The 26,726-nt window shown below is 37.1% G+C and overlaps 3 protein-coding genes across 4 annotated transcripts in view; 1 reads left to right on the forward strand and 2 right to left on the reverse strand.

The window, feature by feature from the left end:
• Nucleotides 1-298: 298 nt before the first annotated feature.
• On the reverse strand, nucleotides 299-5,001 carry LOC130080310 (protein ELYS-like). The gene is made up of 11 exons (XM_056245667.1): nucleotides 4,984-5,001; nucleotides 4,864-4,900; nucleotides 4,678-4,767; nucleotides 4,444-4,587; nucleotides 3,951-4,073; nucleotides 2,756-2,834; nucleotides 2,459-2,648; nucleotides 1,485-1,628; nucleotides 1,183-1,373; nucleotides 691-814; nucleotides 299-609 (listed from the first exon to the last, which is right to left on the reverse strand). Exons 1-11 carry the CDS (start codon nucleotides 4,999-5,001, stop codon nucleotides 451-453), a joined length of 1,299 nt encoding a protein of 432 aa, XP_056101642.1. The 3' UTR covers nucleotides 299-450.
• Nucleotides 5,002-8,217: 3,216 nt separating this feature from the next.
• On the forward strand, nucleotides 8,218-12,110 carry prph2la (peripherin 2-like a). The gene is made up of 3 exons (XM_056245675.1): nucleotides 8,218-8,798; nucleotides 10,210-10,456; nucleotides 11,824-12,110. Exons 1-3 carry the CDS (start codon nucleotides 8,218-8,220, stop codon nucleotides 12,088-12,090), a joined length of 1,095 nt encoding a protein of 364 aa, XP_056101650.1. The 3' UTR covers nucleotides 12,091-12,110.
• A 2,191-nt stretch (nucleotides 12,111-14,301) lies between these two features.
• Nucleotides 14,302-26,726, reverse strand: part of ubr1 (ubiquitin protein ligase E3 component n-recognin 1) — a 33,204-nt gene continuing 20,779 nt past the window's right edge. Inside the window, exons 31-47 of one of the 2 annotated variants that reach the window (XM_056245537.1) lie at nucleotides 26,597-26,690; nucleotides 24,546-24,698; nucleotides 24,357-24,454; nucleotides 24,166-24,262; nucleotides 23,523-23,671; nucleotides 23,158-23,213; nucleotides 22,979-23,075; nucleotides 22,825-22,892; nucleotides 21,777-21,924; nucleotides 21,597-21,684; nucleotides 21,386-21,519; nucleotides 20,775-20,883; nucleotides 20,049-20,105; nucleotides 19,876-19,953; nucleotides 19,599-19,769; nucleotides 16,709-16,810; nucleotides 14,302-15,711 (exon numbers count right to left, since the gene is read on the reverse strand). In XM_056245537.1, coding sequence (XP_056101512.1) covers nucleotides 15,570-15,711; nucleotides 16,709-16,810; nucleotides 19,599-19,769; nucleotides 19,876-19,953; nucleotides 20,049-20,105; nucleotides 20,775-20,883; nucleotides 21,386-21,519; nucleotides 21,597-21,684; nucleotides 21,777-21,924; nucleotides 22,825-22,892; nucleotides 22,979-23,075; nucleotides 23,158-23,213; nucleotides 23,523-23,671; nucleotides 24,166-24,262; nucleotides 24,357-24,454; nucleotides 24,546-24,698; nucleotides 26,597-26,690 — 1,841 coding nt within the window. In that variant the 3' untranslated portion in view covers nucleotides 14,302-15,569. Of the gene's footprint in view, nucleotides 15,712-16,708; nucleotides 16,811-19,598; nucleotides 19,770-19,875; nucleotides 19,954-20,048; nucleotides 20,106-20,774; nucleotides 20,884-21,385; nucleotides 21,520-21,596; nucleotides 21,685-21,776; nucleotides 21,925-22,824; nucleotides 22,893-22,978; nucleotides 23,076-23,157; nucleotides 23,214-23,522; nucleotides 23,672-24,165; nucleotides 24,263-24,356; nucleotides 24,455-24,545; nucleotides 24,699-26,596; nucleotides 26,691-26,726 lie in introns of those variants that run through there. The other variant, XR_008806660.1, reaches the window with a different exon arrangement.

Below are 26,726 nucleotides of genomic sequence, written 5' to 3' on the forward strand. Positions count from 1 at the left end.
AGGGGCGGTGGAGGGATACTGCAAAACTGTCAATGGATTGAGGTGAGACTGCTGAATCAATACACCTCTTATCATTGATTGCTGAGTGCTCTCCACCCGTGTTAATTATCTGAATCTGCTCCTCTCGAACTTTGTTAATAAAACATAATTTGTCGTGTAAATGAACTGCCAAAACGCAAAAAAAATATATATACGTTTTTAATTGAAAAACTAAACCTGTCCCCTAAAACTCAAAAAAGCAAATGCAAAAAATCAATGAGTTGAGATTTTTTTTACAGTGCTTGTTTCTTACCTTCTTTTCTTTGGTAGTGGACATATTTCAGAAATAGATTGTCTGAGTATCCTGACAAAATCTCCAGGGGTCAGTTGGTCATCCATTTGGTACAGCCATGCAGACAGTGGACGTGGAGTTTGTCCTTGAAACCCCATCATTTACACAGAATAAGAGGACTATATATAACATCTTACAGTATATTTGAGATGAATAGTTGAGCATAGTTTACCTGGTTCAGGTCTTACTGGACATTGACCTATTGTTTCTTGATTCCGTGTTTGTGCTTCATTGGACTGCATATTTTGGCTTTCCGTCAAATGGAGACGAGCCATACCCTGCCATGAAAATTAGATGGTTGTCAAAGAACAGATTTGTTTTCCAAATACCCCAGGGTGAAAATCATCACTGTGTATCACCTCGCATAGTGTGGCCAATGTATGACTACAAATCCCACGATTCTCACAGACATGAATGAAGTGTTTGAACAAATGAACATCTTCATGAAGTCCTCTGAGCAGAGCCCAGGCTGCTGATATACATCTGAAAAATAATCATAACCCATAATTATTCGCAATATAAGGGTCACCGTGATTTTGCTAAGTAAGACCTGTTCCTGGATCAGCATATTTTGTTGAACTTGGAACAACATTCCTATCCAAAAGGTTGTCCTAACCCTATCCCCTAAAAACCCAACCCTACCCATTAGTTATGCCTAAAATCAGAGGTAAATAACACTGATGTTGTTGTAAGACTAAACTTGACATAAACTTTAAACTTTGAATCTTATTGGTTGATTGGAATGTCGTTCCAGGATCATCAAAGATGTTGATTCAGGAACATGTACTTGGCAAAATTATGCTCACCACAATATAGGAAGATTTTGCAGAATAAGAGTCATTGTGATTTACTTGTTCTGTATTAATACATCCACACAGAGTTTGATATCGTGAATGTTCTCCATGGCTGGTGTGATGGTGTATAGATACTTCAGTGCTGCTTGATTCTCTCCTGTCCTCAGTAAGGTCCTCAGAACAGCACAGTGGTGCCATGACAGTGCTGGAGGACAAGCTCTTGGGCTCAATAAGACATCCATTGAATCCTGGGAATGAAAAGCGCCATATGTTCAGCAAACAAGGGGTTTAGACCCACGTAATATGATACCAGGACAATTTTTGATAACGCTGAATGATGGTATTAAAAAGCATCTCACTGTTACTAATCCGTGATCTAGAAGCCAAAATCCAAAAATCTGTTGGGAAAATGCAGATGAGATACTGAAAACATGACAGAATGACTGCAGGAGATCATCCTTACACTGCAGGAAGTTAGACACATCCAGGACAAAGTACATTACCTGGAGCCTTATTAAAGAAAGTTAACCGAAGGTGAGACATGAATATTTTTATATAATAGGTTTAACTTTATTTTGATGGTCCCCTGTTGACTATAAGTAACCTGCACCTACATGTCAGATAAATCTAGTTAGAGTATTGGGGGACTGTTAGGTTAGGAAGGGTTGGGGTTAGTAGAATAAGTTGACACTTAAGTTACTCAATAACTTAAGTGTCTGTTGGGAGCATCGAAATAAAGTGTCAGCAGATATTAAAAACAAAGTGCTTCCAATATAATATAGTCTCTTGTGCTCACCAAGGCTGCATGCATTTATTTGATCAAAATACACTAAAAACAGTAATGTTGAGAAATATTACTGTAATTTAAAATAATTGTTTTCTATTTTTTCCTGTGATGGCAAAACTGAATTTTCAGCATCATTACTCCAGTATTCAATGTCACATGATCCTTCAGAAATCATTCTCATTCTGATTTGCTGCTCAATAAATATTTATTATAATTGAAACCAGTTGTGCTGCTTAATAGTTTTGTGGAAACCAGCGTGGTTTTTCAGGATTCTTTGATTAGAAAGTTCAAAAGGACAGCATTTATTTGAAATATATATTTTTTGTAACATTATAAATGTCTTTACTGTCACTTTTGATCAATTTAACGCAGCCCTAGTGAAAAAAGTATATAGATTCTATTATATTTAATAGCTAAATATAAACAGTAAAACATTTATCAACTAAAAATGGAAAAGATATACAAACATAATCTTACAGAATTTTGAATGAATGAATAACATAACATTTCAACATCAAAATATTCAAATAAAATCAAGCAGGATACAATGGCTTGGACGGACACCATGTCAATATTAGGCAGCAGCACTAGCTTTAGTAAAGCTTCTAGAGATGGTGGTGGGTACGTCTGGTAGGCACAGTCTTCTGAAACCCATATAGGCCCGTGTTGTTTGTCCATATGAGCTACCATACCCTGAATAAGAGAACTCCATCTGTACTTATCCTCAGCATAACTGCTGATGAGAGACAGAGCATGAGAATATTGGTTAGTATAATAATTAATGAATTCATTAATTACTGTTTAATGCTAAATAACCATGATTTTGTCAGAGTGGGAAAGTACCTCAACTGCAGACATGTTCTCCTTTGTTTGTGGTCCATCTCACGCCACATCTGAGATATCCTCTTCAGCTCATGGGCTTCTAAAAAAAAGACAAAGCAAACAGAAATAAAAATGTCTGAAATAGCTGAAAAGCTATTAAATAGCCTATAATACAATTTAATATAAAGGGATAGTTCACCTAAAAAGGAAGATATTTTGAAGGATGTCGGCAACCAGACTGTTGACGGTAGCCATTGACTTCCATAATATTTTATCCCGACTTTTCCAACTTTTACTTTTTTCCAACAGAAGAAAGAAACTCATACAGGTTTGGAACAACTTTAGTGTGAGTAAATGATGACAGATTTTTCATTCTTTGGTAAACTATCCTTTTAATGTAAGTTTTCAGATATTACCTTTCATGTGGTGTGTTATACAGCTGTTTGTGAATGTAAAATGTCTGAAAAGTTTCAAATATCAAAGTGCACGATAAATGGGGTTATTGTCTCCCAAAAGAAAGTACTGATTCTGAACTGCCTGAAATGAGTCATCAGTAATTCCAGTCTTACTTCCTGCATGAACTTACACAGGTTTGTAACAAATTTGCATAATGGCAGTCTATGATCTTTATTGGCTGCCAGTGAACAATGTCTACTTTGACCTGCTCTCAAACACTAGCTGTAGCTGAGAGCGGAAGAGCTGTGAATATCCACTTTGCTGTGAAAATCCACTTTGCTTCCAAAGGATGATGACTCATCGAATTGATACGGTAAAACCGAAGGCACCCTTACTGTTTACTGTATCACTGTGTATTCAAGTGCTGAGGAAGCCTTTGGAGCTGAAATTCAAATATGGTAATAGGCGTTTCATTACCAATCAACCAACAGACTGGGCCACCTGACCAATCAGAGCAGAGTAGGCTCTCAGAAAGGAGTTTTGAAAGACTGAATCCTTTATCAAACTGTTTCAGGCACTGTGAGCAAAGAGGTGATGCTGCAATGTATATTATGATAAATGTTTTGACCTTGGATACATGTAAACTTATTACAGAAGCCCTCCGAAACAAAATTAGGAACCTTTAAGATAGCATAGTAGGGTCACTTTAAATACATGAATACTTTAGAGCAGGGCTGCATTAAATGGATCAAAGTGACAGTAAAGACATTTGTAAAGACACTAACTTTGTTTAAACAAAGTCCCCTATCCCGAATATCACCTGGGTACTTGGGCAGAAGTCCTGTGATGCTCCACCACTGCACCAGGCGGCCCAGCAGGATGTGTTGCCTCATGGCATGATGTTCTTGTTTCCAACAACCCCATATATATGAAGCCCTTCTTCCTAGTGTACACACCCCACATGGGGTGACCCCCCGTGAACATAGATCAAAAACCAGTTTGTTAGAGCACTTCATATCCCAACAGTTTACAGACATATTGACATCCTTGGATTTTTTTTAAATATCGCAAAAATTTCTCAGAACATTGTTTTAGTATCTACATATGCATTTCTTTTGTTTTGCAATAGATTAAACACAAAATTAATAATGAATAAAACAGTAATTTTAAGTGAAATTATTTCATATTGTTTTTACTTTATTTGAAAAAATAATTGCAGCCTTGGTGAGCAAAATATTACTGATGTTGTATATTTTACCGGTGACTTTGCATGTGGTTTGTCAAATAAAGTGAACAGAGACTCCAAGACTGACCTTGTTTGGAGTGTAGAGGCTCACTTTGTTTCTTTACTAGGTGGACCAGAGAAAGCAGGTTCTTCAACTTGAGGACCAGTTTATGGACTAGAGCGACAGAGTTTTCATCTATAAACATCCACAAGCCTTTACATCGACCGAAACCTACAATCAGAGAAGAGCCAAGTGAGCTTTATCCGACCACCCAAACAAAAGCGGTAAACCTCAATGTTTAATAAGATTTCACCTACTCACAGAGCATTAACAGCTCCTTCTTGGCCAGTTCTGCTGAACTCTGAAGCCAGCAGTTAAAACGGGCCAAACATTCACTCGTATCCCCTTCACCTGTAGGAAACAACACATCAAACAATTCACGTGTCACATCATTGTGATCCATATTGGACCGAGGCACTGGTTCAATATAAGACACTGAAGTCCTACCTTCAGTACAAAGGCCCCGTAAGCAGCCAATGAGGCCCTTGAATATCAATATATTCTTTTGTCTGTTGTACAGTTGTACAAGTTGTAACAGTTGTCTGTTAAAGCTTTATTCCACCAAACCTCTGTATTTAGCATCATCCTGTTTATCGATAAAGAAACCCTAAAGATATAAACTACCCAATCTTGGCTTTAAAAGTTAGACTTTGGTTAAACCATGCTTATAGAAAGGAGAAAGAAATCTTAATATAACAATCCTTTGTGCATATTCAAATGCTAAATAGTCAGTATAAAATCGTGTGTGTTTTAAAAGTTATTCATCTATACAGTAAGTGAAAAATTGTCCAAGCTCATAACTCATAAACATTGTGGTAAGCAGTACTCACCAGATAAAGCACCCTTCATCCAGTATCCAGTGGTCATACGACTGTCCTGCATTCAGATCTGCTGACTAGTTAGTGTGTGCTTTCCCCTGACTCAATCCCCTTTAGGCCTGAATAATCCTGTGGATTTCATTTGCTGTCAGTACATGTGGTATTACATCAAATATGCATAAAACAGGAGTCGGCCAAATAAAGAATGTCCATTGCATACAACAAAGCAAACAGCCTCGGACTCAGAAGTCCCATTTCTAAAGGGGAATTTTAATTTATAGAAGAACATATTCTAAGCCATGAATAGACTGTTTTGTACAGTTCTGTTGTGTTCTGTTTCATTCTCTAAAATAAAAATGTATTTATTTATTTATTAATATTATCAATATTATTTAGCAATAATTTACTTGTGCACATATATATTTGTGTTTTGGTACATATAATGTATATATTGCCTGTGTTATGGGAAAAGATTAAAAAGTAATCCCAAATTTTTTTCTCCAGATCTTTCAGGTCTATATTATTTTAAAAGAAACTACAAAGTAAAGTAACATGAAAATATATAATATTTGTATTTTAATGGGATATATAAAATACCATAAAATTAGTGCTATCAAATCGATTAATCACACACACACACACACACACACATACATATAATATATATATATATATATATATATATATATATATATACAGTATATAATTTACAAACTTTCATGTTTGATGTGATTAATCGCGATTAATTGATTTGACAGCACTATTACATTTACATATAATAAATGATATATGTAAATAATGTCATTTAAAGCTGCAGTCCGGCATTTTTCCTCTTTGTCGCCATCTCTGTTTGAAATCTGTAATTGCAGTTATTCGCGGAATTATTAACTTTGCGTGAGTTGCACATCGGCATGAAACAGCGCGGATGAACACAATGTTTTGAGACTGCGAGTCTGTCAGTCACCGCGCCGATGTGGAAACTGGCATTCAGAATCACACATTCTACTTTTGGAAGTAGGCCTACATTATGACCATGACAACATACGAATTTTCATCGGAAAATGTCATCTGAACAAGTAAGTAACATCCACATCAACTAAGGGGGGAAAGCCTTGCAGTAAATCGTGCTGATTAAATATAACGTTTGCGTCAAACCTTTCAAATTATACTTTGTTCTCAAATTATCAACATCAGCATTGTGACTACATTTAATGTGTATTATGATTACCCTGTAGTTCAGTTTCTATTTCTGTGCAGTCTAATTTCTAATTGTCATACCAATAAATTAATGTTTCTTTACTGGTTTTCTTTGAGAAAAAAGAAAAGAAAAAAAACACGTATCTGTAATCCGATGCATATTTAAAACTATATATAATTTCGGAGGAGGCCGGTTTGGTTTGCTTGGAGTAGAGGTGAATTGCTCCCTCTCATAGCTAGCACAAAATATTTACCATAATAGCTAAACGAATAAAGACAGGAAACTCCGTAACTGTGTGTATTAAGCGAACAAGTGTGCTACTGTTACACGATTGAACTATTGAAATGTCTTGTCCTAAAAGAAAAAAAGCCGTCTCTGCGTCCGTTTTGAACCGATGTTTATCCTTGTTTTCGCCGACTAGCCGGGACGCCTTCTTTATGTGTACAGATGTGACGTAATGACGCAAAGACATGCTCGAATTTCCCGCGGAAATCCACCAGTACCACTGGAATTAAAATCATTATTACAAGCTAACCGTTTTGAATCGGGCAAAAGCAAGCAGATATTTTTGAACACTGGCTGGTTATGTTTTTTTTTAATTATTATTATTTTGGATAATTTTTAACCCAAAAAAGTTACGGACAGCAGCTTTAACAAAAAAAGAAGGATATAAAAATTAAACTACATGCAAGCATAGTTGGAGACTTTTAGCTCAGTAACCCTTTTCTCATTCTGTACTCTCTAACACACACACACACACACTCCAGTCAGTGAGATTTGTGCTGGTGGCAGAAGGTACTCTTCCAAATCCAACTGGGCTGATTACTGATTAGAAAGAATTACGAGAGAGGTCACAGCTGAGTCTGCGGCAGACACTAACAAACACACACACACACACACACACACACACACATTAGTATTCATTTGCAAACAATGCATTCAGATTGTTAACCAAAAGTTGCGAACATCTGATGGAAAGAAATCACTTGGAATAGGGCGGGATGCCACTGAGGGGTGGAGAGACCTGGATGGGTGAGTAAGCTGTTTATTACTACCCTCATCTCACACACCACTCCTGGCGGAGGACAAGCCCTGTGCCTGTCCATTCAGCTCAACTTATTTAGTTTCGCCTGCTATTTTCAGCTTTCAGTACTCAGGCCAGGAGTATTCTTAGCTTTTTGAAGAGTTATATGGCTAAAAATATTTGCATGCTTGCTAGCTGTGCCGTAGATAACAATTATTGCACAAAAATGTAACCTGAATATATACTTCATGTGGTAAAATCGAAATCCAAAATTTGTATTTAATATGACTCAATACCCTTCTGTTTTTATGAGACTTTTAAAGGTATGCAATAATGCTCTTCTCGATATTGTCTCAGCTGTTGCTAAGTTTGTTTTCTCTCTTTTTTGCCTCTCATTTGCAAAACAAAATGGAAATAGTTTCAGCTTCACTACGTTTCTAAAGGACCTCACATGGCATCTCCAAGGAGCTTGACAAATCAAAATATAAAACGGCTTTGTTTTGCCCAATTATTATTATTATTTTTTTGATTTATATCTAGTTCTTCTCATTATTTAAATGAATGAGCTGCATGAATGCTGTTTGTCGATTGCAGTTCAAGGTCCTTTATTGATTGACACTAAGTTAGCCTAAGAAGCTAATAGCTAAGAAGCATTAATTTAGCTATTTGATTATTGTACTCCATTAGACTTCCACAAAATCAATTTGATAAAGTGTAGGGTTCTCTGAAATTGAGGCAGTTCCCACACACAAACTGTAAAAATGGCTGTGCTGCCGGTTAGATTCACCAAAACCAAGAGAGACAAACTGGCCCAGGTTTTGTGGGTGCTGAACTGGATTTCCATTGTAACAGGAATCATCCTCTTTAGCTTGGGCATCTTTTTGAAAGTAGAAATCAACAAGCGGCAGGATCTAATGGTCGAGCGTCAGCTCCAATCCGTGCCCAACATGCTAATTGCCGTGGGACTTATAGCCTGTGCGATTAACTTTTTGGGAGGAAAGATCTGCTATGACTGTGTGGACACCAACAAGTTCTTACGTTGGAAGTTGGTGATGCTCCCGTACATCATTTGTACGTTTTTCTTCACTCTGAGCGTGCTCGTGGGTGCCTTGATGTGCTACAGCATGCTCGGACGGCTGGAGGAATCGCTAACGTTGGGGCTACGTGACGCTATGCGTTACTACAAGGACACGGACACACCGGGCCGCTGCTTCTTGAAGCACACGGTGGACCTGCTGCAGATTCAGTTTCAGTGCTGTGGGAACGAGGGCTACAGAGACTGGTTCCAGATCCAGTGGGTCAGCAACCGATACCTGGACATGTCTCAACGGGAAGTGGTAGAGTAAGTTGGGCCTGAAACATAAATAGTTAATATGTAATTAGTTAGTTGAAGTGCCCCTATTATGCTATTTTAAAGGTTCCTTATTTAGATTGGCAGGTCTCCTACAATAGGTTTACATACATCCAAGGTCAAAAAACAGAATATGAATTACAGCATCACCTGTTTTCTCACAGTGTCGGTTCAATCAAGGATTCAGTCTTTCTAAACCTCTCCTTTCCGAGAGCTCACTCTACTCTGATTGGTCTGATGACCCAGTCTGTTGTGATTGGTGTACTGGTTATAGAGAGCCTAAGTCCCTCCCCTTCCGGTCGACCACCATGGGACCTTATATCGGAAAAATATTGTATGGTAGTCAATGGCGAGAGACAACAAATATTTTGATCTCGTTTGAATTGTGCCCTGAATTACACATATGATGTTTGTCAATTTAAAAGATACATTTTAAAGTCAAGAAAGTCGCAGTTTGATGTAAAACTGTTGAGGTATAAGACTGTGAAAAATACGTAATTACAAACCCAAAAGGCGCACATTTTCTCTCAATGAATGAAGATAACTTTACTGAAGCTAACGTCTGTCATTTTTTCTATAGTCTTACATTATAATCGCAACGTTACGCCGTCATGCCTGAGTGTTTTGTACCAGACTGCACACACACGAGCTCCTTGTTTCGCTTCCCGGGAGATGTAGTTCATTGAGCGATTTTCACATAAAACTAAATGTTACTCTTCTGTTTTATGACAAACTGTGACTTTCTTGACTTTCATAATTATCTTTTAAATGGACAAACATCATATGTGTAATTCAGGGCACAGTTCAGACGGATTAAAAAGATAAGTTGTGTCTCGCCATTGACTACCATACATATTTTTTCCGAAATAAGGTCCCATGAGCCGGAAGCGGAGGGGAGGGACTTAGGCTCTCTATAGAGTGTGGAAACGAAACACAACTATTACCATATCTGAATTTCAGCTCCAGATCTTCCTTAGCCCTTTTAATACGAACAGAAACAATAGCGGCGGTTTTCAATTCGAGCTCAATTCGAGTGTAGAAAAAAAAAAAATCTTCTCGATAACACAAACCAGTCTCAGCTACAACTAAAGTGTTTTAGGGGGGGTCAAAGGTTGTTCACTGGCAGCCAATGAAGATCATAGACTGGCATTATACAAATTTGTTACAAACCTGTGTAATTTTGTGTAAGACTGGAATTACTGATGACTTGTTTCAGGCAAAATCAGTTCTTTCTTTTGGGCGATAATAACACGTTGAATCTTTGAAGACTTTTTACATTCACAAACAGCTAAATGAAAGGTAAAATCTGAAAAAAATCATAATAGGGGCACTAAAATAATAATGAAAGAAATCTAAATGTCTTCTGATTTTGGTGCAATTTTACATTTTTTTTTTTTTCCAGCCGTCTAAGGAGCAACGTGGAGGGAAAATACTTAATGGACGGGGTTCCCTTCAGCTGCTGCAATGTCAATTCTCCTCGGCCGTGCATTCAGTACCAAATCACCAATAAGTCCGCTCATTTCAACTACGACTACCAGACAGAGGAGCTCAACCTGTGGATGAGAGGGTGTCGTCAGGCTCTGCTAGATTATTACGCAGACATCATGCATTCTATCGGCCTCACTGTTCTGATCATCTGGCTCTTTGAGGTTGGTTGTGTCTATTGCTTTGGCAATACATTAGGGAAGGATTCAATATTATAACATTTGCAAAGTTTAAGCATGACTTTTAATTTGAAAATGAGAACTCGTGAGCTTAGAATTATAAGGTTCTCTCTCCACTTTTGGTCAAAATTGAGTTTTTGACAATCTTATCCATTAGGTATTTATTAATGCCTGTGTGGTGTTATTTTTGTAAAAAAAAAATATTTTGTTAGTAGTTATTAATAAAATAAAAAGGTTCCATCTCACAAAACAGCAGGGATGTAAAAACTTTGATGCTCAATATCTCAGAACTACCCTAAACGGAGATAGAACCTTATAATTCTAAGCTCACGAACTTACATTTGATCATTCTCTCATATCGGCCTGGTCAAATGAGAAATCCCATCTGCCTTTTAATGTGTACTCTATTCATTACCTTATTAGAAAAGCTATACATTTGATTTTATGATATAAATTATATATATATCATGGTAAATTAGTTCCTTAACCACTCAGCATACCACCACATCTAGCATACCTCTTGCCTAAAAGAATGCTATCCTATTTTAAAATGCAAAACAATACAATTTTAATATATACCCATAACAAGATCACCTATTGTACAAGATAGCAGGCTACACTACAGTAATGCTAACACACTGTAATAGATTCAGTAACTAAGCTTAACCGATACAGTTAAGGTGTGGTCACATTAGTAAAATTTCATGGGCAAAAAGGTCCAAGTGTAGAGAAGCATGAAACACTGCTCACAAAGATGGCACTTTTCAAAACCAAGCAGTTTTTTGTTGGCTAACGCAGCGAATTTGTATAACCAACTCGAGTGCGAAATCTGTGTGCAGAAATTTTTCACCCTCACAAAAAAATTCCTGATCACAAGGATGACTATTGAAATTACTGGATTTCGCCCGCAAAAATGTGACCGCACCTTTACAAAATCTTTGAATTTGATTGGCTAAGTGTTGACAGTCCAAAAAATGTTCATCCAATCATTGCATTCGGTCCAAATGCAATGATTGGATGTTCTACCGTGTTTTGAAGGAGGCATGGCTTTGGAGACACTCTGAAGGGAGAGTAGGATCTTGTGTTTTAAAAGCAAGCTTGCTATTGCTAGCCTCTACGAAATTGCCCACCCTAGCTTTTAAAATCTGATCCGGTTCTGTGGCCTAATCCCATCCTGGGATTGTACACTAACTTTATAATCTGCTCAATACTCCAATGACAGTGTCCTAAAACATGTGAAGCTTCATGTAGCACTTCAAACCGTATGAATTATACAATAGTTTCAGTTGAATCAACTTTTTTTATAGGACTGCTATGAGTCAAAACAACCTCATCGATTCCTTCTCTGACAGCTCTCAGTTCTTACTGGGGTCCGCTACCTCCAAACGTCCCTGGAGAACGTGCTGCGACAGGGGGACCCCGAGAGCGAGTCTGACGGGTGGCTCCTGGAGAACAGCTTTGTGGAAACCGCTCGCACTAATTTCAGGATCATCAAACACCTGGGCAAGTTCAATCAGATCAACACAGCCAGCAATGGAGATCCAAACATTGATAGACCACCTACAGCACATTATGGTCCAGATAACGTGCCTCCAAAGCCTCTTCCCACGAGCAGTTAACCCTCCAGAATGCTCCTTCTGGTGAGAAACATTACATAAGCTACAGAGGACTGGTCTCTGATGCTATATGACTTAAAGATTATGAAAATGATTAGGTGAAAACTTAGATGGCATTGTAAAGCAAGAACGGAGAGATATCACAACATAATGAAGTTCTATTGTGATTTAATGTGAAAGAACATAAGGCAAAATATCATGGGGCCTTTAAAGTCTTAAAACCTTTTAACTGCCTCTCATTGAGCATGCAACAGTTTCATTTGTGTGTGTTTTAGAGATTCTCATATGAATTATGCGTCACTGGATTTGTTTAGAGGAAAAACTGTTCACTGTAGGTTTTTAATTAGGGAGTTTACATATTTCCATAAAGCGAATTTCTTTTCAATATTTCCAAGATATCAAAAATGTCAGCTTACTCACAAGCCATCATGAATTCTTGTTTCATGCCTTGGTCTCGTGCCTAAAGCCAGGTGTTGTAATAACTTGTGAAAACATGATACAAACAGCCTCTAAAACATTTTTTAAGCTCACCCATGCCTAAAATGATCATGAATATGTATGTAGTGACAATAAATGCAACATGTACATTTAATTTATACATCATTAAAACCTTAAAGTGTTGGTACCAAGGGTCGTGTGCAGTTCATTGACTTGATGAAACCTTTGAAATCTTTTGGTAACACTGTGCTTGAAGTATGTATGTATAAAGAATACATTATAAATTCATCAAATATTATTATTATTTTAAAGGGGTGGTATAATGCCCTTTTCAAAAGATGTAAAATAAATCTCAGATGTCCCCAGAGTGTGTATGTGAAGTTTTAGCTCAAAATACCCCACAGATATTTTTATATAGCATGTTAAAATTGTCACTTTTTGAGTGTGAGCAAAAACACTCCGTTTTGTGTCTGGCCCTTTAAATGCAAATGAGCTGCAGCTCTCAGCACAGGGGGCGGAGCTTCAACAGCTTGTGTCCTTTTACCTCACACACACATGCACTGAACATTTAAAAAAAATTTAGCCTTTTATGTTCAAACCGGAATCAGATAAAGATGGAGACTCAAGAGACTCATATTCTGTCTTGATCATCTATAAACTGTGTTCCCGGGGGCGGGGTTTATGTAAATTTTAGGGTTAGTGATGTCACTAACCCGGGAGGAAGCTCGTGTAGTCCCTACCAGCCGTTTGTTGTAGTCCTTAAAAAGCAATTTCTTTAAAAGCAAATATCTCCCTTTGCTTTGAACTTTGAGCGTCGTAACTTTGCAGATGTTGTTTATGCTCAAACAGCAACATTACACACTGACTAAAGTTAGAAAAGTGAAATCATAATCAACCACCCCTTTAAAATGTAATTTATTCTTGTGATTGTCAAAGCGGACATTTTCATGTCACATGATCCTTCAGAAATCATTCTAGTATGCTGATTTGCTGCTAAAGAACTTTGATTATTATTATCAATGTTGAAAACTGTTGTGCTGCATAATATTTTTGTTGAAATCATGATATTCAAGTTTATTTAATGAATAGAACGTTTAGAAGAACAGCATTTTTGTAAAAGTATTCAGTAACTTTTGATCAATTTAATTCATTTTTTAAAAAAGGCCCCAAACTTTTGAATGGTAGTGCACAGATTTAAGTAAAGTGTTACCATTTATGTTTTTACTTTAATTGAGCTGTGCTTCTCAATACAATAATAAAAATCATATACTCACAAAGTTGCATTGATATCTACGAACTACAGATTATTTCAAAAATTAAAAGCAGACTTTTTTTTGCCTTTAGGAAATCTCAAAGCATGCACCAAAGAAACATTTAGCTTGTGTTTTTAATATCTGATAGATATACCCACATCAATCACTATTAGTGAATTTTAAAACCTGATTAAACAAGTCTATTCACCTTGTAACTTTTATTACACCTTGTAAGCTATTTTCTGTGAATGCGCGAGACATACGATTCAATAGCTGCTATAACTGGAGGAATAACAAAATGGTAAAATAATTTGCACCACAAACCAGTGTTTATGATTACGATAATAAATAAAAATGATATGATACGATAAGTTTGCAATATCAAGCAGTACAACTAACAGTTTGTGTACAGCTAAAATAACTGGAAGCGGATGAGACGGGAAACCTCGACACAATAGAGTTCGCGTTAAGAATAAGGAGGACAGAATGTGAAGTAAAGGTAAGAGATCAGTCAGCATGGACATGATGTCACTCAGTAGTTTATTTCATGGAAGTAAGAAGTTTAAAAACACCTTACAGCTTGAAACAACCGATGAGAAAAAAAAGAAAAAAAAAACCGCTGACCTTGGACTGACACTCAAGAAAAACACGTGTTTGATTTAATACATATTGACAAGTGATATATTTGAATTTACCCAATAGGCATCGTTACATTTGATTATTGACCTTTTTTGTCTATTCATTAATTCACAGATGCATTCTTATAGTAAAATAGCATAATCTAATTATACATTGTTTTATATACATGTTCAATGTGACATCCATAGCATGAGTGAATCTCACGAAATATGCCTGGCTCATAATTCACCCCAAAATCAAGAGAAATAAGAAAATGTGCTTAAATTAAATAATGCCTATTTTTAGGACCATTAAAATCATTTGCATCTAGATTATTACTTCCAAATGGTACATTACTGTAACAAATCTCATTACTGTAAAAAAACTGTATATTAACTGTAGCTGTATATTATTAGTATTCACTTTCTAAATTCTTATTCAATTATTATATTTCATTTATACTGAATATGCATTTTAGTCATTTTTACTGTAATGACAATAATTGGAATAAAAAATAAAAAAGACTGTAGTAATTTGAAAAATTGTAGTGGCCTTAAACACAGGCGCCTTTATGCAAAAACAACAAATATTGATTTCTTCTTCTGACTTCAGGGTGGCATGTGACCCAGACATGTTTTTGTGAGATTCACCTGAGAACATAAGTTACAAAACAGCGTCTCGCTCAGAAACACTGATTATTATTTTTTACTTTGAGGGCATCTTTGTATAGAGCAGTATAGAGATATATTACATTCACATGAATACATTTCTCACACAGATGAAAGAGCAAACAAGCGGTGGCAGGGTGAGAGGACTAGAATTCACAGAGGTATAAAAGCACGTTTGAGTTTCGTAGTGACACAAGCCCCTCAAATTAATCTTTACAACCTGAAAACGAAATGCAAAAACACCACAACGAGCGAAAAAAGAAAAAGATGCAGTGCTATAATGAGTGTAGATCCGCAACCGAAGCCAAATAAATAAAGAGCTGAGAAAGCAAATATACTTTGTAAATATCTTATATGGGCCTGTTAAGTGTGGCTACCCATGATGCACTGACAGCAGTAGTTAAGAGATGTGAGGGTGTCTATTACTCCCTGCAGTCAGGCTGATGTCATGCGCAGGCTAACTGAATGTGGCGTGTCTTGCTACTTCCTCTGTCCGGCTCGGAGCTCAAAGCATCTGCCACTCAAAGGGGAACATGACGTTGAGGACCTCCAGACTGCGGGCGATTTCCTCCAGGACACAGTGCTGATGCCACATATGAAGGAGCTTGTGGTAGCGCTCTGGACACAAGTGGAGCGGGTTCCCACGCCTAGCAAAGTCCAAACAAATATGTGTTAGCACTCATGCTAATAAAGAATAAACATACAAAGCACATGCTAAAAGAAGATATTGTGCAACTAGAGATTTATATCAGAAATACAGATTAGCAATAGTGCTGCTAATACAGAACAAACAGAAAGCACATGCTAAATGATGATATTGTGTGTAAAGCTTGGGGAAGAATTATATCAGAAATACAGATTAGCATTGGTGCTAATAAAGAATAAACAAGGCAAAGCACATGCTGAATGATATTGTATTTCTAAAGCTGAGGGAAGAATTATATCAGAAGTACAGATTATTAGCATTAGTGCTATTAAAGATTATACAGACAAAGCTCATGCTAAAGATGATATTGTGTTTCTAAAGCTAAGGGTTTTAGTTTTTTACTAGCATTTTTTACTGCCATTCAAAAGGTTTGGGGTCAGAAAGATTTTTTTGATCAAAAATGACAGTAAAGAGATTTATAATGAACTTTCTATTCATCAAAGAATCCTAAAAAAGTGTCAAAGTTTATAATAATAGGAAATGTTTCTTGAGCACCAAATCATCATATTAGAATGATTTCTGAAGGATCATGTGACACTGAAGACTGGAGCAATGATGCGGAAAATTAAACTTTACCATCACAGGAATAAATTATATTTTAAAACATATTCAAGTCAAAATTGTGATAATATTTCACATATTACTGTTTTACTGTATTTTTGATCAAATCAAAATGCAGCCTTGGTGAGCATAAGAGACTTCATTAAATCTTACCAACCCCACATTTTTGAAAGGTAGTATATCAACTATTGTGCATTAATAAAATATAGCAAGAAACAATATTTATCTAAAAAAAATGTTAAATGCTAATTATAATATTTCTGATCTGATCTGAATATTTCTGACTAATTAAATATCTTAATATTGATTAAAAAAAGAAGTCACATTATAGAAAACATCTTATGTGTCAACTACTCATTCACTACAATGAACTTTACCCAAGCTGAGGGTCTGTTTCTCCATAATCATCTAGGTAAGGTGCTGGATAGGGACTGCCCCGTGTCTTACTGGCCATCAAGACAATCTCACACTCTCTAACCCTGTTCAGAAAGACACAAACAGATTTATTAGCAATAGTTATTTGTAATTTTTTATTTAAATACCCCTTGCCTTTATAGTAGGGGTGTAACGGTACATGTATCATTCCCGAACCGCCACAACAGGAAAAAGAGCAGAAGAAGATGACACGATCTATGCACTAACCCAAAACAGTAGCCTATACGCCGAGTTTCGATTCATTTTTGTGACGCGCTCCACAAGCTAATGAACAGGAAACCGGGACGGCAGAAAACGGCACCCTGTTGGTTTTCTTTTCTTTATTTTACAAAAGCACAAAGATTTGTTTTTATTGTCAGTTTCGAATGATGTCTTACTCAAAGTCAAAGTCAAACTTTATTAAGATCCCTTATGGGCAATTTGGATGCAGCACAGATAGACAGATACAAACTGACACACGCAGTACATCATAATAGTAATAATAGCAATACATATTACAAATTTCAAAATAGCATGAATATATAAAATATAGAATAAAAAATATAAAAACCTTAATAAATACCTTTAAGACTTATTTAGTAGTCTAATTGCACTCGGAACAAAAGAGTATTTGTATCTATTATTTTTTAATTTTTGGTAATCTGTAACGACGACCTGAGGGCAGCATAGAGAACTCTGGATATAAGAAGTGTTCACTGTCTAAAATCAAAACATTTCTGTTAAACAGACCTGTCAAACATCTTTGCTCTTTACCATGATCTTCTGGGGCGGCAGTGGCTCAGTGGTTCATGTGGGTTGTCTACAAACCGGAAGGTTGGTGGTTCAATCCTCGGTTCCACCTGGCCAAGTGTCGAGGTGTCCATGAGCAAGACACCTAACCCCAGCTGCTCCCGACGAGCTGGATGGCGCCTTGCATGGCTGCCGTCGCCCGTCGGTGTATGAATGAGTGAGTGAATGGGTGAATGTGAGGCAAATTGTAAAGCACTTTGGTGGCCATTGGGTCTGTGAAAGCGCTATATAAATGCAGTCCATTCCCACTGTTTTTGACTAATTTATTTAATGAATTTTTATATTTCATACTAAGATTTCCAAACCAGCAGCTAATGGAAAAGGACAACACTGGCTCTGTATAAGATTTATGGAACAATTCCATCAGTGTCTTGTCTATGTTAAATGATCTCAATTTTTAAGACAGTAAAGGCGCTGCTGTCTTTCAGAGCCTCTGTGTTCAAATCAAAACGCAATCTTTTATCAATAATTGTCCCCAGATATTTATAGCTTTCCACACATTCCACCTTCTTATTCTTAAAGGTGCCCTAGAATGTTTTTTTTTATAATGTTTTCTGGGTTACCCTTATAATGTTAGTATGTTTTTTAGATAAAAAATAATCATAATTTAGAAATAAATGGCATTTTTCCTAGCCTGCTTTTAGCCTCTGATTTGAACACTCTGTTTGAAGGGGCGTGTCTGCTGTGGGATTCAGTGTAACCGCGGCCACTGCTGTGATTGGCTGACATGCTTGCATATGAAATAGCTACGCATTACATGTGAAACTCTCTCCCGAATACTTTTACTACTGCTATTATACGTTTTTACTATAACAGCTATCGAGATTAACGAATCGTGAGATGTTTTTAAAGTATTTAGATCTATTCCCATCACATGTTGCCGTGATGAGCATTGAGCAGATGACTGTGTGTTGATCGCGAGAATGAAGATCTAATCATTGCAAAGCAGTTTCTGCACTCTCTCTGCTTTCACCAATGCAAACACGATGATGTAAATACAGTAAGAGCTTCGTTGTGCAGTAACGTGCGTCATTGATTTCATAACGAGTTTGGCAAGTGTCCAGATAAACTCGCGCTGTGTGGAAAGATTGTTCTTTGATCGCTTTCTGTATATAATTTGTTCACAATTTAAATACGATTATTTTCATCCTACTAAAAGAAACGATGTGAAGCTGATATTTTAGTCACTGGCTTGACTTGCTGATGCATAAACAGTATTGAACGATTTTGAGAGAAAGATTACCTGTCTGAACTTGAACAATTACTCATCAGAAAGTGTTGCTTGGTAGCTCGATCCGAGGCCAGCTCTGTATTGGCCCAAGTTGAGGAAACAGTCGGTGAAATGTTTAGAAATTTCCAGAGAAAATAAAATTAACCCATTGTTTCTTCAGAGGCTCAGATGAAGGAACTAAAAAATACTTTTGTGTTCATGTGTACATCCACACTGAGCAACTGCCATGCTTCGGCTGCGCAGTTCCGCCTGGCATTGAGGGCTGGCATTATGCAAATATTTGGAGGCGTACATATTAATGATCCCGACTATTGCGTCACAGTCGGTATTGTGTGGAGAACCGACCGTTTTTCAGGGGTGTTTTTCATAAACGTGAATTAAATGAGAACGCGAAAACAGTCCAGTTTGAGATTCACTCTATGTCATGTCCATGCACTGAACTCTTGTTATTTGACTATACCAAGGTAAATTCAATTTTGAATTATAGGTCACCTTTAATAAATGCAGCTGATGTACTCTTATCATATGACCATAAATGATGGAGTATTTAAAGTGTTTTCTGCTGTTATGAGACAAAATCATTTGGCATTGAGCCGGTTTGTGTCGTGACTCATGGAAGTGACTCACTACTACAGTGCAGTGATGCGTGTCCAGGTATCAAACTGTACCGAAGCGTGACCCTTAAACCGAGGTGCATACCGAACCGTGACTTCTGTGTACTGCTACCTCCCTACTTAACAGACATTTGTTTTGTGAAATAAGATAAACACAGTAAATGGCACAGGTTCAGCGGCCTTTCTCCTTCCTCTCACCTGAGAAACATTCCCACTCCAGCACCACAGACTGCGGCGTGGGCCGTACACGCTCCCACTTCCTCCCCGTTCAGCTGCACCTGACAGCAGGAGCTCTGTGCACACAGCATAACCCCACACAGCAGACACAGAGTCGGGTGCTTTCGCTCGTCATCTGATGAGTTTGGGCATCTATGGAAGAAAAAATAGTCACCACAGGAAACATCCTATTCATCTGCAGAAAATATTCAATTCCCTCAATAGACATTCTAGGCAACCTATTATTAATAGTACTTACTTAAAGTGACTAGCTTGGTTGAGCAACACACTATAGTCCTCCGGAAGATCTATGAGTCTATTTCTCTTGTGAGGATACCTGAATAACAGTTGAGAAATATAAATAAATGAGTGTTTTGATAAAGAGGAAGGGAGTTTACTATCAGTCAGAGGAGAACTTGAGTGTCATCAAACCTGATGATGTGCATTTCTCCTTTGAGGGCTTTGGATATGGCTGTATTCCCACACCACCTGAGACACAGACACAAAGCAATGTTTATAATCAAAGTGAACGAATGGATAAATATATGGAATTAGGAATGTTCATTGTTGTCAATTATTAACTATTATTATCATTGTCATCATTCTTATTTTAATTATTGACAAAAACTAAACAGCAATAATAATTGTAATTGTGCAATATATTTTTTAAATGTAATTATTTGTTATTATAATTATTATCTGCGTATAATAAACAAAACAACAGCATTTAAATTATTAGTAATAATAAACAATATGTATTATTATTGTTATATATAATCATTTTTTATTTGTATTATAATAATTTATGAATTAACAACACCTGAACATCAATGAGCAACAGCACCTTTGGTTGTTTGTTTTTATTATTATAAACAAAACAATAAAATAAGTTTAAATATTATAAACTCTTATTTATGATTATCAATAAAGCAGCAGCAGCAACAACAATAATAATATATTAATGTTTATTATTTATAATAATAATAATTATTGTTGTTTTGCTTATTATTATTATACATTTATTTGTATAATAATTATTATTATACCAAGTAATGAAGTTCATTAGCAAAAATGTAGGTGATATTTTAGATATGTAGACATGGCTCATTAATACATATATTTAAAATAAATTGTGAGCTTGCATCATCTGATCTTTACCTCTTTAATAAGGTAGTTACGACATCCCTGTAGTCTTGAAACAGTTGAAACAGGTTGGATGGTAAAGAGAGGTAACTACACAGCAGAGCGAGCTGACTATCAGGTGATTCTGCAAAGATGAATTATGATTAATAATTGTTTTATACAATTTATACTGACACAGCACTGTGGAGTTTGCCGCTGTGTGCACAGTGACATACAATTATACTACTAGAAATCAATCCAGTACGCAGTACACACACACTGTTACCAATATTGCACACTGCCCAATTCATTCATTTGTATGATATCCTGGATGATATACTAATGTGCAGCAAGCGATTTCTGAAAAATACTGTTGATATTTGAAATCACCAGAAACAAACACGCCCTTATCCAAAAGGATCACACCCTCATCTTGATAGCTCCGCCCCCAAATTCACAAACACGCTGTGCAACACAGGCACCTCCCCCCTCATGAGTAGACACACCCCTTACTGCTGATTGGCTACAAATGTGTTTAGGTCCGATCCACTTTCAACATTTCTCAGAAATCGCTTACTGCACCTTTAAGTGTTTTCAGGAAAACAGCAGTGTGGCACGTTTAAATCCAACTAATGAAGTGTAGTGACCTGCCGTACTGGACAGCTCCTCTGGAGGGGGCACTCCTGTAAGGCAATTAAAGAACAGCGCAGCACAGCGCAGGAAGGGAATGACACCTCTCTTTACACTCTCTACAGTGAAGCCAGATACACCAGGCCTCAACCTGAGAAAGAGAGAGACGATGAGAGACAGCGAGAGAGAAAGTGGGCGTCTTCCCCTACATGACGTGTATAAACTCACCCGTCTGTGTGTTGAAACACAACAGAGAAGAGTTCTGCCGCAGCCTGGGCCTCGTCGCCCTCCTCCGCCATTCCTATCACAGCGCAATCTACACGCATACACACAATATTGCTGAGCAAAAGATTTTGCAAAAATGTCATACTTTTGTGTCAATTGGCATCCAGCAGTGCGTGTGTTTACCGTGTGAGGCCAGCAGGATCTGCAGCATGTGTGCCATAGTGACCAGGTGCAGCAGGTAGAGGTGATTGAACGCTGTGCTGACTGCCGAAGGCTGCAGGTCTACAGCCTCTTCCTGGTACAACGCCGGGATGGACAGAACCAGCCCCACCTGAGGAGAACATCACAACATACAGTCCAACAACTCAATACTCAATAGTAATGTTCAACCACTTACAACTAACGTAACTAGCTGCTCTGAATTATTGCTTCAAGTCTAAGTGCATAAAAGAGCATTTTTCTAAAATTGTCAATGGGACATGCCCGTGCAGAAGTCGCCTCCATAATGCCAGGGCGTTGACATGTGGTTGCCAAGTTGTTCTGTGTGGTTTTTAGCATGTTGGTATGTGGATACTAGGGTATTTTGGCTGGTTATTTTCTGGCTCAGAGCAAAAGAGACATTCCCTAGGTTTTAGATATGGTTTGGGTCAATGCAAGTCTATAGGACTTCTTTTTGTGCTTGTTTATCATCTTCCAGGCAAAAATGTAGCCTTTCAGTCATTTAGCATTTTATTTATTTAGATCTGAATGATGGATGGATCTGCACTTTTGTAAAAATTAATATAAATACACAATCATATAAATCAATAAATAATGTACAATTAAATACAAGTTTGCTATCTATCTATCTGTCTATCCATCTATCTATCTATCTATCTATCTATCTATCTATCTATCTATCTATCTATCTATCTATCTATCTATCTATCTATCTATCTGTCTATCTATCTATCTATCTATCTATCTATCTATCTATCTATCTATCTATCTATCTATCTATCTATCTATCTATCTATCTATCTATCTATCTATCGGCAAAAATGTATCCTTTCCTTTAGCATTTTATATATTTAGCAGATGGTTTTATCTACACTTTTTAAAATAAACAATATATAAACATAAAAAAAGCCTTTCAGTCATTTAGCATTTTATTTATTTAGCAGATGGATATGGATTACATATTTATAAGGTCCAGTTAAAAAAAAAAACAACAACAACAAAAAACACCCACCAGTAGATGAAAGAAATCCACTTCTAATATTGATGGTGTGTTTTCTACATTTGGAACAGGTACCAGGACTAGAAAGAGGCAAAGAGAATTATTGTATGAACATTGTATGAACAAAACCAACAAACATATCCATCCTCTCATAAACGTAACATACCTGCTAACATATCAGCAAAGTGCTTCTGTATGACAGCTTGACTGCTTCTCAGCCTCTGAGCTGCTGAAAACTGCACCAGCGCTTTGAGTCCAGAGAGCTGAAGAAAAACGTTGTTTTAAAAATCAATTCCACATTAAATGGTGCATACTATGATCGATATCAGTACAGCCAAACCAGACCTGTCTGTTCTGGAGGGATCCAAAAAGAGCCTTTCCCTCTTCCTGTAACATGTTCTCTAAAGAGACAGAAAGAAATCAGATTAGACACACAAGTCAAAATGAAAGGATGCATCTCAGTTATCTATGAAGTCTATGGAGTTGGGTCAAATTTACTTGTATGTTACAATACACCATGGCTACATTCACAAAGCAGCAGAATACAGTTGGAAGTGTCATTAACACTGGTCATTTGAGAGTGAAACTTAAATATGGTTGTTGATACAAAACACTAACTGTGAGAATGTTGCCACTGTTTTTACGCAGCTTTACAAACAACAATGCCTAACAAAGGCCCCAGTGATCAAGTTAAAGGAGGAGAGCATTACCGATGGCCTGGATGGTGTAGGCACAAGTGTTCCAGGACATGACAGGCACGTACGGGCACAGGTCATTGGGAGCCGTCTGCAGACCCACCCTGTGCACTGTCGTCGCACACACCCCCAACATCTCTGTGATACTGCGAGAGAACTTCGGCCTAATCACAAATGGGGATTTTAGATGATTATATCTAGTGACAACATGAATTTGTCATATGTCAATATGAATAAATATTTATTTATTAAAAAAAAAACAGTAATATTGTGAAATATAATTAAAAAAAATTATGGTTTTCTATTTGAATATACTTTAAAATATCATTTATTTGTGATGCAAGGCTTAATTTTCACCAGCCATTACTCAGTCCTCAGTGTCACATGATTCTTCAGAAATCAATAATTTATATTATTTTTAAATGTATGTATATGCATGTACACACATATATATATATATATATATTTGAGAACCATGCCAATTATTCTGACAAGGACTGTATATGACCAACATATTATATATTATAAACCAACAAAATCATGTATTTCTCATTAAGTCAAATAAATAAATAAAGGACCAGAAGCATATATTAAGTAAATACGGTAATTGTTTATGCCATATTGACTTGAGTAAAGATCAGTCTGTTTAGAGACTCACGGCTCTTGAACTCCAAAACTGAGAATGGATCTGAAATCAGCTTGACACTCGTCAAAAAGTGCTGTTGCTTCCTCCGCCGCTGCCTCACTGTTATTGTCTGTAAATACACCAACACACAAATCCATCCAAATTAAAAAGAAAGTGTTAATGACATTGAAAGAAATTGAAAAGACATCAGTTTTGACTCTCACCCGCTTCCCATGTGGCTCTCAGCCCTCTGATCCGAGAAGAAATAATCTGAACCCAGCGCTCAAGAGTGAGATGCTGACCAACTAACTCAGCATTCTCACTGACAGAGAGAAAACAGAGAGAGTGAACATTTCAACTCAACTCATCAACACCAAATATTGAATATAATAAGGTTATTAAAGGTGCTGTACTAGTTAATCCTGCTGGGCTCCACAGGGATCAGCGGGATGACCGTGTTACACAGGGACTTGCAGAGCGGACACATGTACTCGCCGTTCTCCAGGTCTATGATCAGCTCTGCATGCAGACGATTCCGAGTGGTGTTCTGCACAGCCTCAAAGTACCTGCAAACAGACCAAAAGCCATGTGGTGTACTATATTTTTTTTAGTATCCGTTTTGAAATAGTACAACTCATTTATCTGGTTATGTATATTTTCAATGTGCTGTAGTCACCTAGTTGACTAAACGCCACCTAAAATGATTGTCTGCAGAAAGATTTAAAAATCTGGACATTTTCAGAGACAAGAGAAGAGATATTCTGATGATTAAAGTTTAAAGAATTTTCCAAACTCAACGGAACATGAAGTTTTAATCCAACCCAAGTCGATCTGAGAAAGCAGCGGATGTTAAACATACGTGATTATTTCACCAAAGGGTGTTAGCGCTCATCTAAACTAGTGACCGCGACGCTGAAGTGTGAAAGTCCTGATGAATAAGATCAGTCCGAACATTTATTTACTTTAATTAAATATTTTATTCACTATCGTCTTTTTTCCCCGTTGTCAATCATTTTGCTCTATGTAATTTAAATGTTTATGGGAACTATATATTTATAGGGAAATTTCAGCAAGTTCAAGATAATTCATGTTAAAGCAGAGAAAATTATTCATTGTTTTAATCAATTGACAGCCATAAAACGTAGAAATAATTTGCGTTCTCATGTATGTAGGTGAGCTGAATGCAAGTGTATCTATTAAGACAATAAAGGTGGGTTTCTTACTGCCAATCTGGACAATAACAAAGACCTACTGTACCTGTGTCTATCATTACTGTAGTAATGTTAAGGTATATACTGACAACTAAAATCTAATTTTAGAGAGAGTGAGCAAGTTTTAGTTTTCCTTTTTATGAATCATTACTTGATTAAAAACATTAAAATATAGAGAGACTTTTATATACATGAGTTTTGCAATTGAATGAAATATGGATATGGTTATTGTTAGGCATTAAGTTTATTCAAAAAATGTTAATCACCTTTACATGGTATCTGAAGGCCTTTTAAAAGTCAAATTTAAGGCATTTTGATCAGTGAATCGGCGAAGTTACACTTTAAAGACAGCCTGGGAAAACCCAGACGAACTTCCGGCAAATCTGAAATTTGCTCTGCAAGTCAGTCTGGCCAAGAGCCCATTCAAGCCCATTTCCAATTTTTCCAAATCAAGGCACCAATCACAAACGTTGAGGCGGGCTTTACACGATGACGATAGCTCTGATTGGTTTTAGGTCTATCCAATTGCGCCCAGAGGCATTTGAGCGACGTCCTTTGGTGACGCCCCTTTGGAAATGGGCTGTGAATGAACCTTCCCCAGACCCACTCTCAGTTACAACTGAGAAGGAACTGGTGTCAACCAGGCAACTTTAAAGATGCAGTCTGTAAGAATGACAATAGTAAATAGAAAATGGAGTCCAAATTCAAAATATCAGAGATCATCGTTTTCCCCGCCCCCTCAGACTCGACGCTCACGCGGGTTACAGTTTGAGGACACGCAACAGGAATGAGCGCAATTGACAATGAAAGCCGAGGAGACTTACACGTAAGTTGAAGAGTTGATTTATCCGTGTTTTAATATGCTCTCGTTTATAGATATTTTTAGATGGATATTGCGGCTTTTTAGGTTGGGTGGAATCTGGAATCTCTGACCCAGTTTGTTTGCTGGCTGGCTGCAATACGCTGTGTTTCCTGACAACTGGCATCCCGGGGTGTCGAAATACTATTGGGTGAACTGGCAGTGGGCGAGATCACACAGACCAAAACAAAAACAGACATTCCAACACGGAATGCACATTTCAAAGTAAAATAACTGGCTGTAGAAGTGTTTTTCAGAAGTATGTGCAAACAAGTATGTGCATGTTCAGCATGTTTCCTAAATATCTGTAAACATATTATGGTATTTTTATGCTTTAGTAGAGTGAAAAAGTTACATACAGCACCTTTAAGTAACTATTTAAGCACTGACTCACTTTTGCCAGCAGGTGGCATGCATCACATGTCCACAGCTGCCAGTGTGTGTGCCCACAGCCAGATCAGCGGGCATAAACAGGGGGTAGCAGCCTTCTGTTGGACAAAAGAAAGAAAGAAGAGAAGTCAGTC

The sequence above is a fragment of the Rhinichthys klamathensis genome, unplaced genomic scaffold (genome assembly GCF_029890125.1).
Source record: "Rhinichthys klamathensis goyatoka isolate OS25496 unplaced genomic scaffold, OSU_Roscu_1.1 h1tg000032l_1, whole genome shotgun sequence".
Taxonomy (NCBI): Eukaryota; Metazoa; Chordata; class Actinopteri; order Cypriniformes; family Leuciscidae; genus Rhinichthys; species Rhinichthys klamathensis.

What these genes read in the sequence shown, in the direction of transcription:
- prph2la (XM_056245675.1), top strand. Translation starts at nt 8,218, where the DNA reads ATGGCTGTGCTGCCGGTTAGATTCACCAAAACCAAGAGAGACAAACTG. An exon ending in TCTCAACGGGAAGTGGTAGA is followed by an intron (nt 8,799 to 10,209) that starts GTAAGTTGGGCC and finishes TTTTTTTTCCAG; the next exon opens with CCGTCTAAGGAGCAACGTGG. An exon ending in TGATCATCTGGCTCTTTGAG is followed by an intron (nt 10,457 to 11,823) that starts GTTGGTTGTGTC and finishes CTTCTCTGACAG; the next exon opens with CTCTCAGTTCTTACTGGGGT.
- LOC130080310 (XM_056245667.1), bottom strand. An exon ending in TAGATCACGGATTAGTAACA is followed by an intron (nt 1,374 to 1,484) that starts GTGAGATGCTTT and finishes TTTCATTCCCAG; the next exon opens with GATTCAATGGATGTCTTATT. An exon ending in CATTGGCCACACTATGCGAG is followed by an intron (nt 610 to 690) that starts GTGATACACAGT and finishes TTTTCATGGCAG; the next exon opens with GGTATGGCTCGTCTCCATTT.